Source organism: Rhincodon typus, chromosome 35 (genome assembly GCF_021869965.1).
Source record: "Rhincodon typus isolate 14 chromosome 35, sRhiTyp1.1, whole genome shotgun sequence".
NCBI lineage: Eukaryota > Metazoa > Chordata > Chondrichthyes > Orectolobiformes > Rhincodontidae > Rhincodon > Rhincodon typus.
This window is the reverse complement of record NC_063366.1, coordinates 11,810,969-11,826,980: the sequence shown is the minus strand read 5'-3', so window position 1 is coordinate 11,826,980 and position 16,012 is coordinate 11,810,969. Positions and strand designations below refer to the sequence as shown.

The following is a 16,012-nucleotide window of genomic DNA, read 5'->3' as shown; positions in this document are numbered from 1 at the left end:
TCCTGCTCCAATGATGCTGCTTGGCCTGCTGTGTTCATCCAGCTCTACACCTTGTTATCTCTAATGTTCTGGGGACCCTGGTTTGAATCCCACCACAGCAGATACTGGAATTTGAATCCAATTTTTAAAAAAAGCCTGGAATTAAGAGTCTGATGATGATGATGAATCCATTGCCAATTGTTGGTAAAATCCATCTGGTTCACTAATGTCCTTCAGGGAAGGAAACTGCCTTCTTTACCTGGTCTGGCCTACATGTGACTCCAGACCCCCATGAATGTGGTTGCCTCTCAAATACCATGAAGGCAATTAGGGATGTCATGATGTGGAGGTACTGGGGTGGACATGTCAGAAGTCACACGACACCAGGTTATAGTCCAAATGGTTTGTTTGAAATCACAACCTTTTGAAGCACTGTCCCCTGACGGGCAATGTTTTCAAGCAGAAGGTGGTGTGTGTATGGAATGAGCTGCCAGAGGAAGTGGTGGAGGCTGGTACAATTACAACATTTAAAAAGGCATCTGGATGGGTACATGAATAGGAAGGGTTTAGAGGGATACGGGTCAAATGCTGGCAAATGGGACTAAGATTGAGATGTTTGGCTGGTGCGGACAAATTGAACCGAAGGGTCTGTTTCCCTTCTGTACATCTCTATTACTCCATGAATCTTCTACCTCCCCATGTAACTGCTGACACTCTCTTCTCCATAGTTGTATACCTCCAATCAGTATCCAGGAAACCCTTGATATTAAATCGACTAGTTTTTTGTGCTCGATCAGCTTATTAATTCCTGCAGATGATGCATCCACTGCTACTGGTAAATAACCCTAGTTTGTAACGTACTAATACATCGGTGGAAAGTACCTTTCTCTTTAATCTTTTCAAAAACTGCAGTCTCTTCCTGACTCCAATATCGTTGCTGGACTTTTTCTAACAGTCTCTTATGGGTTGAGTAAGACTGGCTAAAAGATGGATGAAGGTCCCCACTAGATACACATGCCTAAGAAATGTTGTATATCATAAAGCACTTAGATGATAGGCAGTCAATTTTGGCTCCCGTCTCCCTTGTGTCAACTATGATGCTTTGTTCTTGGATAATGCATCCGACAAATATAATTGTTGTTCTAAAGTATTGGCAGCTCTGTTTTAGTGCAAGGAGTACATTTTGTGGCACCTTTAAAAGGTCCCTGTCCCTCTGATTAAGGCAAAACACTGTGGATGCTGGAAAACTGAGACAACTGGAGTTCTGAAGAAGCATTATACTGGACTTCAAAAATTTACAGTTTTAGGCCTTGATCTCTGTCAGCCTAGTGAAATGGATTGCCTGCTCCAGCATTAAATTTTCCTTGGATTGAAGGAAGTCTGGTACTTCTCATTCCTCTCACCAATGACTATACAGTCTCTAATTAGTCCTTCTCTCAAAGCACTGCAACATCCTATTCGATAACACAAACCCGGGCTTCTAGTGATTCTCCCAAGTTCTGAGATCACTGTCTAGTGATGCTAAAATGCACGTGGAGTACTTCATCATGCTCCATAGTACTTCCTTCCATGTTTTGTCTTACGAGAATGTTATCAGCTGTTGGACCTACAGCATATAAAAACAGAGCTGGCTCGATGACAGAGTACCTTCATGTGTAAGACACTCTGTAGCATTGAAGCTACTGTTACATTTGTGGATGAAGAAGATGTAGACAGAATTCTAATTGGGGATTTTGTCTCTTCTTTTAATTCACTCATGGGCCGTGGGCATCGCTGGCTGGCCAGCCTTTATTGCCTTTACCCAGCTGCCCTTGAACTGAGAGGCTTGTGAGGCCACTTCAGAGGGCAGGTAAGAGTCAACTGCCTTCCTGTGTGTCTGGAATCATATGTAGGCCAGACCAGGCAAGGATGGCAGATTTCCTTCCCTGAAGGGCATGAGTTAGCCAGATAGGTTTTTCTGACAATCAGCAATGGTTTTATTAATTCCAGATTTATTTTTTCTTTCCTTTCACAAAAGAGAGGGATAATGCAGACATTCTGGTTAAAGTGGTAGTATTAGATAAAATAAGCATAATGAGAAGGGAAATACTGGAGGGTCTGACTCCCTTGAAGTGGATAAATCACCAGGACTGAATTAATTGTATCCTAAGCTATTGAAGGAAGCCAGAGAGGAAATAACAGATGCTGTCAGGATCATTTTTCAAACATCACTGGATATAGGCGAGGTCTCAGAGGAGCATGAATTGTTATGCAAAAAGACCTCACTAGAATCAATATTGAGGGAGAGGATTAATTGGCAATGATTAATCAGAGATAGTACGGCTTTGTTAAGGAGAAGTTGCGTCTTACTATCAGAATTTTTTGAAGAAGGAAGGGGAGAATTGATGAGGATGGGAAATTGGGCGTTATCTACATGGATTTTAGTAAAGCATTTGATAAGGTCCCACAATAGTAAACTGTTCAGAAAAATTAAAGCCCGTAGGATACACAGGGATACGGTGAGTTTGCTTCAAAATTAGCCCAGGAATCAATGGACCTTTTTTGTCAATGTAAAGTGGTTTCCAGTGCTCAGTTTTTGGTCCATTGCTGTCTGTGATATGTACATTGATTATTTAGACTTAAATGTTGGACGTATGATTGGGACATTTGTAAATGACAGAAAAATAGGCCATGTCATTGATTGTGTAAAGATGACTGTTGACCGCAGACAGACATCAATGGTGGGAAATGGAATTCATTCTGTAGAAGTGCAAGATTATACATTTGGAGAGGGCAAACGAAACAAGCGAATGCTGAATAAATGGGAGGCTATTTGAGAGGAACAACGGAAGTGACAGACCTTACAGTACATGCCCATAGGACCCTGAAGGTGGCAGGGCAGGTAGTTGAGGCGGTGAAGAAAACATAAAGGAGCACTTTTGTTCACTGTGTGAGATACTGAATACAAGAGCAGGGACATAATGCTGGAACTATATAAAACATGGTTAGGTGTTTTGTGTACAGGTCATTACGTTACAGGTAGGACATAATTGCTGGAGAGAAAGTAAAGAAGACATTTATTGGGTATTTTGCCAGGGCTTGAAAATTGTAGGGAAGAGGAAAGATTGGATCGTCCAGGGTTAGAACAGAGGAGACTGAGGGGTGACTTAATCCAAGTGTAGAAAATAATGAGGAGCTTGGATAGAGTGGAGAGCGAGGACCCGGTTTGCCAAGCAGAGAGGCCAAATATTGCAGACACAAATTTAAGGTGATTTGTGGAAAGATTAGAGAGGAATTGAGGGAAAATGTTTTCACCCAGAGGGTGTTGGGAGTCTGGAATCTGCTGCTCATTTTGGTGGTTGCGGTGGGAAATCATTGAAAAGGAGCCTGGATCTGCACCTGAAGCACCGTTAAATGAAAGGCTACAGACTGCCTGCTGGAAAGTGGAATTTGACTGGGTGGCAAGTTTATTCATTGAGGTGTAGATATGTTAGGCTGAATGGCACCTTTCTAATGGATAACTGTTCTATGGGGACACTATTTTTCGCCTTGTTATGGGCCTTCTGATTCATCAGTTAGGCAAGGCCTCTCTATCCCCATAAGCCTGTCTGACTTAGCGAATACTTGGATTTTCTGACCTACTGTCAGAGTGATCTGATCCTGTGTTTTCACTGCCCAGAGTATTGCTGGTCATGGCTTTGCATCAATGTCTTCTGAGGTCTTTTTCCCCTTGTTTTTGGATTTTCTATCCTTTTTTTGCCGAAGTCTTGGCCTGGATCATTTGGAGTCTTCCCATTTTTTTCCTCAGCTTTGCCTTTGGAGTTTTGCACGGGCCTATTCTGCTATCGGAGTCTTCCCTTTTTTATTTTGCTGTGTTCCCCAGCACCCTGTTTTAGCACCAGATCCTGTCTCTAAAGGCTTTCCCCCTCACTGCCACCATGTTTTACCCCGTGCTTTAAAACAATATAGTGACCTACACTGTCAGAAGCATCTTTGGCTGCTGGAGGTCGATATATACACTATAGCTCAGGCTGCTTCCAATACATTCTCTACATAAGGCTTTTCAACTCGTTATGTATTGTAACACTTCTTTACCTATATCTGTAAACAGGATCTCTATTGTAATGTCTAAGTCCTCTCTGTTCACAATGTCATTCTGGACTGGTGACTTCTTTCTCATTGATGTCAGAATAAAGTAAACAGTTATGTGATCATGATTTACACAAATGTTATTTCCCCAGCATTTACATGTGAATTTAATCCATGTCAGGCCCCCTCATGCGTTCATACGTATGACTGAAACATAATGTTAAAAACACTGAACCTACAATCAGTCACCTTTTAAAATTCATTCATGGGTTGTGGGTATCGCAGGCTGGGCCCAGCATTTCTTGCCCGTCCCTAGTTGCCCCCTTGAGAAGGTGGTAGTGAGCTGCCTTCTTGAACAGCTGTAGTCCACATGCTGTACGTTTACCAACAGTGCCATTAAGGAAGGAATTCCAGGAATTGGACCCAGTGGCAGTGAAGGAACAGCAATATATTTCCAAGTCAGGAGGGTGAGTGGCTTAGAGGGGAACTTACAGGAGGTGGTGTTCCTTCTAGATGGAAGTGGTCGTGGGTTTGGAAGGTGCTGTATGAGGATCTTTGGTGAATTTCTGCAGTGCATCTTGTAGATAATACACACTGCTGCTCCTGAGCATCGGTGGTGGAGGGAGTGGATGTGGTTGCTTTGTCCTGGATGGTGTCAAGCTTCTTGAGCGTTGTTGGGGCAGCACTCATCCAGGCAAGTGGGGAGTATTTCATCACACTCCTGACTTGTGCCTTGTAGATGGTAGACAGGTTTTGGAGAATCAGGAGATGAGTTACTCACTGGAGATTTCCTAGCTTCTGACCTGCTCTTGTAGCCAGTGTATCTGTGTGGTGAGCCCAGTTGAGTTTCTGATCAATGGTAAACCCAAGGATGTTAGTAGTGAGGGATTCATTGATGATAACACTGAAAGTCAAAGGTGGTGGTTAGATTGTCTCTTATTGGTGATAGTCATTGTCTGGCATTTGTGTGATGAGGGAATCATTATGCACACCAAATTGCAAGTGATCTAAATAATCATCTCAAGTACAGTAACATTAAAAGATAATTACATGTAGTGGAACTGTTCCAGACAGCCTCGTGTTCTCATTGATCATGCTTATGAGTTGGATAAATATTTCATCATCATAATCAAAGCGGTCTCCAAATAGCATGGAACAGATTATATTGCTCACAGCAGAACTCAATATCCATGCTGTTTCAAAAGGTTGACCTGTGAGCAAACAGTATTCCAGGTAAAAATAAAGCTGTAAATACCACACATACTTCTAGTATTTTGTCCTTTAAAAAACCCAAGTTAGACAAGCCGCAATACAACATTGTTAATACAACATCCATCACTATGTATTGTATGCATTTTGTGCTAGAAGCCAGCATTTTATGAGAATTTAATATTCAAGGTCAGGATTAGGGTTATTTCAGTTCACTTCAGTTCCAAGGGTGCTCCATTTTACTTTCTCTTTCACCAAGGTGACTACACTGAGGATCCATCAAATAGCACTGGGGAAGCAGAACAATTTCCCATCAAGAAGTTGAAACTTCCTGCAAAATTCCCACATTAGTCATGTTCATAAATCAATACACTTCTTACCCACTCACCAATCATTAAAAGCAAATGTTATGTTACCAAATTATTTTGCAAAAGAACTTCTGGCCAGGAATTTAATTACCTTGACTAGTTCCCCTCTTCTGCTTTGTTCAACATAGGGGCTATGGTTAGTAAGTTTGCAGATGACACCAAAATTGGTGGTGTAGTGGACAGCAAAGATAGTTACCTCAGAGTACAATGGGACCTTGATCAGATAGGCTGAGGAGTGACAGATGGAGTTTAATTTAGATAAATGTGAGGTGCCGCGTTTTAGAAAGGCAAATCAGGGCAGGACTTATACACTTAATGGTAAGGTCCTGGGGAGTGTTGCTGAACAAAGAGACCTTGGAGTGCAGGTTCATAGTTCCTTGAAAGTGGAGTCACAGTTAGACAGATAGTGAAGAAGGCGTTTGGCACGCTTGCCTTTATCGGTCAGAGCATTGAGTATTAGAGTTGGGACCTCATGTTGTGGCTGTACAGGGCAATGGTTAGGCCACTTTTAGAATACTGCGTTCAATTCTGGTCTCCCTGCTATAGAAAAGACGTTGTGAAACTTGAAAGGGTTCAGAAAAAATTTACAAGGATGTTGGTGGGCTTGGAGGTTTTGAACTATCGGGGTAGGCTGAATAGACTGGGGCTATTTTCCCTGGAGGCTGAGGGGTGACCTTATAGAAGTTTATAAAATCATGAAGGGTAAATAGCCAAAAGATCTTTTTTCCAGGGCAGGGGAGTCCATAACTAGAGGGCTTGGCTTTGTGGTGACAGGGTAAAGATTTGAAAGGCACCTAAGGGTGTATCTTTTTCATGCAGAGGATGGTGCATGTATGGAACGAGCTGCCAGAGGAAGTGGCGGAGGCTGGTACAGTTACAAAATTTAAAAGGCATCTGGATGGTTTCACGAATAGAAAGGGTTTTGAGGGATATGGATCAAATGCTGGCAAATGAGACTAGATTAATATAGGATATCTTGTTGACATGGACAATTTGGACCGAAGGGTCTGCTTCCGTGCTGTACAATTCTGTGACTCTAAAACAGACAACGGATGTTTCGAATCTAATCTTATTTAAAGTGTCCAGATGTGGTCATTGGCTTTGTGAATGGAGAACGTCATACAGGGAATTCTCATTCTTGGTGTGATGGAACTGATGATTCAGTTTTAAATTACCTTAACCTCAGTGGAATTAAAAAAGTGTCAAACACCAGTGTGTCTGGTGGCCCGTTGACATTTGTCTGGCCCAATGGTATGAATGTAATTGATGGAATTTCGCTTTTATTCAAGTGAAAATCTTTTGTGCAGATGTCAATTTCAAGGCAACGATTAGTCACAGCATTTCATGAGCCATGAAGCACTCACCCTTATGACTCTCGAATACATTGACAAGAAAGCTGGCCTCTTCAGTGATCCTGTCCTCAATGGATTTCTTGCCCATGCCAAAGTCTCGGAGAGCTGAGATCACAAACTTCCGGTTGTCCTGCCACAACTTCCCATCACTGAATATAACCCCTGAAAGTGACACGAGGAAAGCTGATCAAATATTGTGGGCAGTTCTGCTGTGACTGCAGCCAAACCCCAGGTCTCTAATCCCCTTTCCTTTCCTGAGAATCAGAACATCCTAAAACCAAGAAGAAGGCCACTCAGCCCATTGCATCCATGAGGAGGGAGGAGCGATCCCATTGGTCTCACTTCCCCAAAATTTCTCTGACATTGTCATTCTCATTATCTGGCCTATTCCCTTTGAATGTTCCTATTGAACCTACTTCCATACCAACCCAGGTACGACATTCCAGATGGTAATGAGAGTTACGGAACCAAATCTCATCCTCCCTCTGATTTTATTTTAACCAGTAATCCTCCCAATTTAAGTGTTTGTCAGTTCATATTTAAGATGGTCCCATACCAAATTGAGACAACCCAGCAAAGAGTCAAACAGATATACAGCAGGGAAACAGACCCTTCGGTTCAACTTGTCCATGCCGACCAGATATCCTATATGAATTGAGTCCCGTTTGCCAGCTTTTGGCCCATGTCCCTCTAAACCCTTCCTATTCATATATCCATTCAGATGCCTTTTAAATGTTGTAATCGTACCAGCCTCCACCACTTCCTCTGGCAGCTCATTCCATACACACACCATCCTCTGTGTGAAAAAGTTGCCCCTTAGGTTTCTTATATCTTTTCCCTCTCACCTTAAACCTATGCCCTCTAGTTTTGGACTCCCCCACCCTGAGGAAAAGACCTTGTCTATTCACCCTATCTATGTCCCTCATGATTTTATAAACCTCTATAAGGTCACGCCCTCAGCTGTGACACTCCAGGGAAAATAGCCCCAGACTATTCAGCCTCTCCATATAACTCAAACCCTCCAACCCTGGCAATATGCTCATAAATCTTTCCTGAACCCTTTCAAGTTTCACAACATCCTTCCCATAGCAGGGAGACCAGAATTGCAAGCAATACTCCAGATGTGGCCTAACCAATGTCCTGTACAGACACAACACAACCTCCCAACTTCTATAAGCAATGCACTGACTTATAAAGGCAAGTGTACCAAATGCCTTCTTCACTATCCTAACTAAATGCGAAACACTAGCTTCCTCTCTCTCCATGGATGCTGTCTGACCTGCTGTGGTCTCCAGCATTTGTTGTTTTCAAAGAGCTATGTTTGTTGACCAAATATTGACCAGCTTGAACATTTCACATGCAGATTAAAGTTCTGACACTTGAGCAACATTTATGGAGCTTAACCAAGGGAGGGTTATGTGGTCTGTTATCAGCTCAAAATCTGATCGCTGCAATTTAATGTGACAGGAGGAAGCTCGGTCGCTTTCAGGTTTTGGGTGAGATGTTGATACTTTTGTTGCACTTTAGCCTGTGAGTCTCAAGATTCTTGATTCATTCTCACTTTAGGCTCGACCATAAAAATCAAGACTTGTGCTACTGTATAATACACATTGAGAATTGCATAGTTGAACTGCTGTGTCTAATTTGAGACTTAGACCCATCTGTCTGTTCAGGAGGATATAAAATATCATCATGTATTTTGAGGAAGAGTAGGGGTGTTATTTCCAGTCACCAGAAATCAGATTATATGGTCATTTTCACATTGCTGTGTGTGAGAGTTCACTTTGTGTAAATTGGCTGTAACATATAATGTGAAAGCGTCAATGTTGACAGGAAGAAAAGAACAAATCATACGAAGTAAATGCTGAGAGATTACAGAGTCCTGTAATACAGAGGGTATATGAATCACAAAAGGTTAGTGTGCAGCTACAGCAAGTAATTAGGAAAGCTAGCAGAACGTGATCATTTATCACAAGAATAATCGAACATAAATGCAGGCAGGTTATGCTTCAGTTATACGTGGCTCTGCTGAGACCACACCTGAAGTATTGTGAACAATGTTGTCACCTTATTTAAGGAAGGACAGAAAGGCATTTGGAAGCAGCTCAGAGAAGGTTTCCTAGAATAATACCTAGGATGTGTCAGTTTTCTGATGGGGAAATGTTGGACAGGCTTGGCTTGTAACCAGTCCACAATGGAAGAGTGAAAGAGGACTTGAATTTACACATAAGATCCCGACTTGTCAATGGCAGGCCATTAGATTAAAAACTGTTAATCAATATAATTTTGCTGCTGGCCCTCACTGTTTCATAGGTACTCAGTCATGAGATACTATGTCTGTTCTGATTATTATTTAGCACGTTGGTCATGGCACAGGACATGATGGATGGTATCCTCAGTGTGAAATTAAGCTTTGTCTCCTACAGGCTGTACAGGGTCACATGTGCCAAAGCTGTCATGGGCAGATGCAACTGCAGAATGTACGGTGGTGAGGATGAGGCTTTGAGGCTTATCCCTCATGTTGTTTCCCTTCGTCTGGTTCATGCCTCAGCCACCTCAATCAGTATGGGTGCTGCTAATGCACTCATGATGATCAACATTGAAGGTCACCATGCAAAGCACATCCTCTGCCCTTGCCAAGCTTCCAAATGACCTCCAACATAGAGGTGAACCAAATCATTGGCTGAGGGTTGTGGGAGACAGTAACTAATAATCTCCAAGAGGTTCCCTTGCCCATATTTGATTTGTTAGCATGAGAACTATGGTAGCAAGGTAACATGGTGCCATGGGGCGGCATGGCGGCTCAATGGTTAGCACTGCAGCCTCATAGCTCCAGGGAACCAGGTAATAACTCCTCCAAAAAGCATCCCCTCCAGACCCACCTCCCCCACCCCACCAAATCTCCTCCCTGTAACCCTGCCTTTCCCATGGCTAACCGACCTAGCCTGCTCATCCCTGGACACTATGGGCAATTTAACGTGGCCAGTCTACTGAACCTACACATCTTTGGACTGTGGGAGGAAATCGGAGCACCACGCAGACACAGGGAGAATGTGCAAACACCACACAGACAGTTGCCTGAAGCTAGGATCAAACCCGAGTCCCTGGCGCTTTGAGGCAGCAGTGTTAACCATGCCACTATTTGATGGAAATGTACCAATTATACACAAAGTGCTGGTGAGCCATTAATGTGAATTCTTTATTTGAAAGTAAGGATACTTAAAGACTTCAGTGGGGGATAACGGTGAAATACACCTGATCTGGGCTGCATTCAGAGTTATGGGACTGCTACATCACAGCCTGGTGGGAGTGATTGACAACAGTTTGAGAAATACATTCTAACAGGTACATGTACATCATAGTCCCGACTGGGTGGGGAGAGCAGATTTTCTCTCCTGAAAAGCATTAGTGAACCAGTCGGGTTTTTACAATCGTCCAGCATTTTCACGATGATCATTCAGCAGACTAGTTTTGATTTAAGATTTATGAACTAATTTATTTCTAGTTTCCCCAGCTGCCCTGATGGGATTGGAACTCATGTCTCTGGAACATTAGTGTGTAGCTCCAGGATTTATGAGTATGGAAATAACGCTGCTATGTTCCCATACCCAGAAGGTCATGAAAGTCAGGACAGGAGTATGATGAGCAACTGATCTGATATCACTCACTGTTAACTCTAAAATTACCTCCTCGATCAACACAACCCTCCCCATGTCCCAGTTAATTATACTCTAATTTTAGTTTAATATGTTAAGGAAAGTTCACTCTTTAGTATGGATAAGTACATGATTTATCTTCAGTCTGAAGTCAATGACTCCAAACTGATAAATAAGAGGACATTATCTCTGGAATACAATTAGAGAGTCAATACTCACAGGTTTGACCATTACCTTTGTAGCAGATTGGTTTAACAGGTTGTATAAATATTTAATATTTGCATTGCTTAAACCTCTTCTCTCAGAAGCAGTAGAGGAGAGTTGAGGGGGTGAGTGGGTTATCCAATTCAACCTTCACGAAGGAACCTACTGTGGGTGATCATTGAGAAGTAAGACCATTGCAGAGCTCAACAATGCAACTGCATAATGTACACAATCACAGTCAAACTCATCAGCAGGCAAATGCTAGTCAGACTGCAGTGTCTTGCTACTAATTCAGGCCAATATAGGAGGAGTCATTGTTATTCAGGAACCAAGCCAAGCTTTCTGATGTCTGGCATTTTTCGCAGGTATCTATTTCATAAAGATACTGCAGAACATCTTATTTCAATACCATCCGAGCAAGCAGGCAAGTGGGTTTACCATCTTATGCAAAACAGCCTCTTCAGGAATGTGGCACCCCAATCCAATCATGGCACACATGAAGCCACGCTACTCCTCCTCATACAATAAATGGGGAATATCTGGTAAATGTCAGGTTAATAATAGCAGTGAGAAGCAGATGAGACATGAAAAATTTCCACAGGATGGACTGGTTGCGATAATGCAATTGATGTGGACCCAGGGACTTCCAAAAACGTTGGACAAAATGCCACATAACGGATTTGCTACCAGAGTAATGGCCCATGGAATAAAAAAGAGACAGTGGCAGTGTGGAGTTTGACTGTGTTGGAAATTAGAGACTGTTCTGTTTTAGAATGCACGAAAGTTTGGTGGTAATTGCTGGTACTGGGATCAGTGCTTCTCTTGATATAAATTAATGATTTAGACTTAAATGATCAGGGCACAACTTAAATATGCAAAGGTGATACCAAAATTGGGAAGTATCTTGAACGGTGATGATGACATCAGCTTCAAAAAGGAGATGCAAAATGAATTAAAGGATGCAATTCTGAGGTGTATGTAAGAACAGAGAGACTGAGAGAACGGAGTATAGGGAGGTCATGCTGCAGCTGCAGGACATTGTTTAGGCCACTTTTGGAATACTGTGTTTAATTCTGGTCTCCCTACTATAGGAAGGATGTTGTTAAACTTGAAAGGGCTAAAAAAAGATTTACAAGGATGTTGCCAGGGTCGGAGGGTTTGAGCTGAAGGGAGAGGCTGAATAGGTTGGGACTATTTTCCTGGAGCGTTGGACGCCAAGAGGTGACTATGCAGAGGTTTATAAAATCATGGGGGTGGGCATGGGTAGGGTAAATAGCCAAGGTTTCTTTCCAAAGATAGGGGGTTCCAAAATTAGAGGGCATGGGATTAAGGTGAGAAGGGACAGGTTTAAAAGGGACCTAAGGGGCAACTTTTTCACGTAGAAGGTAGTATGAAACAAGCTGCTATTGGAAGTGGTGGAGGCTGGTAGAATTACAACATTTAAAAGGCATTTGGGTAGGTATATGCATAGGAAAGGTTTACAGGGATATGAGCCGAATGTTGGCAAATGGGACTAGATTAATTTAGGATATCTTGTCGGCATGGAGGAGTTGGACAAAGGGTCTGTTTCCATGCTGTACAAGTCCATTACAAATCATTGAAGGCATCAGGGCAGGCTAACAGAATGACTTAAAAAAGCATAAGGGATTCGGGGGCTTCAGAAATGAAGAGGCCTGGTGTAAAAAGTAAGGCAATTCTGTTGAACCTCAGTTTGGCCTCAGCTGGAACATTGTATTCAATTCTGGGCACCGCACTGCTGGAAGAAAATATTATTTTTTTCTTGAGGGAGTGTCTCCATTGGAGGGACTTCATTCTGGGGATCACTGGAGAAGCTGGAGTTGCTGTGCTTGCAGGAGAGAAGGTTGGGAGAGCTTTTGATAGTGGTATTCAAAATCACGAGGTATCTAGTCAGATTAGATAAAGAGCTGAAGGAGAGACACTGGACTTGAAATGCTAACTCAGTTTCCCTCTCCACAGAATGCTACCAGACGTGTGGAATTTCTCCAGCATATTCTGCTATTATTTCAGATTTCAAACAGTACGTTGCTTTCAGATAAAGGTAAAGAGGCTTCCCACTGGCTGGAAGACTGAGAAGCAGAGTGCACCAGTTTAAAATTATTACCAAAAGGAACAAAAGGCCACTTCTGACAGAAAATTTTTTGCGTGGTGATGATCAGGATTGCTGAAGAGTGTATGGGAGGCAGATTCAATGGAGATTCCCAAAGAGGACTTGGAGACTAAGAATTTTCAGGGCTGCAGTGAAAGGGCAGGGAGGGTGGGACTGGCTCATTCGCTGGTAGATATTGGCCTAACCCTGGATTATGGAGGATGAGCAACTTGGAGAACAACATATCGAGAGAGAATGGGTCAGAACATTTCCTCCCACTGTGACAGTGTGCATCAAGTTGAGAGAAGACCAAGGGTTAAGTGTCAAATTACCCTTTCGCAATGAAAACTCGTTAAATATCGGGATGTGTGGCCTCCCAGTGAATAGATCAGCGTGTTTTACAAGCGCATCGTTCACTGCATCGTAGCTGGACAATACCACTGCCTTCTGCGGGCCAATCTCCACTGAAAATACGCTTCCATATTTCTCTGCGAGCTAGCAAAGAGAGAGTTGTTTCATTAGAGTTTCATTTCTGGTCAGCTGTAAAACGGAGAAAATAAATGAGAGAAAGATGAGTAATTACTTCAGCTTTAAATCCTAGCTCGCCAATCCGGTAAAGGTGGGCACCTCTTCTACACTTCCAAGAATCTAGTCTACTGCATTTGCTGCTCACAATGTGATCTCCTCTACACTGGGAAAACGAAGCGTAGACTTGGCGACCACTTTGCAGAACATCTATGTTCCGCTCGCAAAAAAGACCCTGAACTACCTGTTGCCTGCCATTTTAACGCACCACCCTGTTCCCTGGCCAACATCTGTCTCTGGCTTGCTGCAGTGTTCCAGTGAAGCCCAACACAAGCTAGAGGAACAACACCTCATTTTCCATTTGGGGACGCTACAGCCCTCCGGACTCAATATTGAGTTCAATAATTTTAGGGCCTAAACTCTCCCATGTCCTAGTCCCTCACCCCACACACCAGGCTTTGTTACCACATAACCTGCCATTATACACCCCCTGTTGTTAGTCAATAACAGTCCCCATTAACAACTATTCACCCTCCTAGCCTGATCGTTAGCAACTCCTTTGTCTGTCCAACTGTCCTTCTCTCTCTTTGGGCTCTATCCTATTGTTTACTCCTTACCCCATCCACCTCCCTATTTTCTGCATATAGACTGACGTTTTCCCAGCCACCAGCAGTTCTGAGGAAGAGTCACTGGACCCAAAACGTTAACTCCTTTCTCCTTCACAGATGCTGCCAGACCTGCTGAGCTTTTCCAGCAACTTTGTTTTTATGCCTGTTCTTTTGTTGGTTTCAGCAAAGTGACCCACAATTTGCGTTCCATCTGCTGGAGCCCCTGAAAGCCACAAACCAATCCCATTTGAAGCCACAATCCAATGTAAACAGACTGCAATTGGTTTCTTTTTCAATGCCCCATCAGTAAACAAGCAAGTCTGACTGGGATTCCTCGCCAATATCTGGACTTCAAACTCTTGAGTTCTTAGCTAATGTGAGCAAAATTTATGAAAATCAAACATACATGACATTATAAAAATAATTATAAGTGACTTCAATAATGTTACAGGTCAATTTAACAGCAAGTTTTTAAAAACATGCATTATCCCCACATTTAATGGGATTCGCGTACAGATCCTTTTTACTCCCTGCCTGTTTGTGTTGAGAGACCCCTTTTCCATCTCTGATGCTTTTTGCTTTATCTCTTCAGAGCCTGGCCCTGGGAGCTTAGCTCAGTGGAACCACTTGAGATCTTCAGTTTAATTCTTCCATGGAATGTGGATGTCTGGCCAAGCCAGTCTTTGCTGCCCATTCTCACTGACCTTGAGAAGCTGGTGGTGAGCCACTGCAGTTCTCAAAGTGTAAGTATACTAGCAATACTATTTGGGAAGGAGTTCCAGGATTTTGAACCAAGCAACAATGAAGGAACATTGATATAGTTCCAAGGCAGTGGGAAAACTCAGTGATAGTGGTGTGGATTTCTGCGTGCTGGTCTTGTACTTCCTAAACAGTTGAGGTCAGAGATTTGGAAAGTCTTGTTGAAAGAGTCATGGTGAGTTGCTGAAGTGCACCATGAGAATGGTACACACTGCTGTGTCAGTAGTAAGCAGAGTAAATGTTGAAGGTGATGAGTGGGTTGCAATGATAGTTTATTTTGGATGCAGTGGAGTCTCCGGAGTGGTGTTGGAGCTACATCCATCCTGGCAAGGGGCAGGAATATTCCATCGTACTCTCACTTTGTGCCTTGTAGATGCTTGACAGGCTTTGGGGAGTCAAGAGCTAAGTTACTCCTGGTAGAGTTCCTAGTCTTGAGCCTGTTCTTGTAGCCACAGTCATTCTGCACATGTGACAAGCCGCTGCCATTAAATGTTATTGGCACAAAACATTTGTCACATTGAAACAACCAGAAACTAATTTGGATGCAATGAGAGAAGAGTTGATGCTTGGAAGTTGAACACAAAGTTCTGGTTGCCCTGCTATAGGAAGGATATTATTAAACTGGAGAGGGTTCAGATTTACCAGGATGTTGCCCGAAATGGGAGTTGAGATATCAAAACAGACAACAAAGGCCAGGACTTTTTTCACTGGAGTGTAGGAGATTGAAGGGTGACCTTATAGAGGTTTATAAATTCGTGGGGCGTGCAGATAGTGAATGACAAGGTTCTTTCCCCTAATGTGGGGAGTTCAAAACTAGGAATCATATTGTTAAGAAGAGAGGAGAGATTTTTTTGAAAAGAGTGGTTCGTGTGTAGAATGAACTTCCAGAGGAGGTGGTGGATGGGGGTAGTTACAATGTTTAACAGACATTTAAATGTGTACGTGAATAAGAAATATTTGTAGTGATACAGACCAAGCACAGGCAGGTGGGACTAGTTTAGTTTGGGATTATGGTTGGCATGGACATGTTGGACCGAATGGTCTGTTTCCGTGCTGTATGAAGCTCTGACTCTGACAAAACCCCACATCACCTTCTCCACTCCTCCTCCATTCCTTCCTTATCTTCCCTGGCTGGCCACAAATATTAATACCGAGTCATGATTTTTAGATTCAGCTC

General features: G+C 42.8%; 1 protein-coding gene across 1 annotated transcript in view; it reads right to left on the bottom strand.

Annotated features, from left to right (window-relative positions):
• The window catches only part of LOC109920510 (cytochrome P450 2F2-like), a 37,452-nt gene that overhangs the window by 18,622 nt on the left and 2,818 nt on the right, over window positions 1-16,012 (bottom strand). The window contains exons 2-5 of the mRNA XM_048616515.1: window positions 13,276-13,438; window positions 6,989-7,138; window positions 5,098-5,258; window positions 862-997 (exon numbers count right to left, since the gene is read on the bottom strand). Of these exons, the coding sequence (XP_048472472.1) occupies window positions 862-997; window positions 5,098-5,258; window positions 6,989-7,138; window positions 13,276-13,438 (610 nt within the window). The remainder of the gene's footprint in view (window positions 1-861; window positions 998-5,097; window positions 5,259-6,988; window positions 7,139-13,275; window positions 13,439-16,012) is intronic.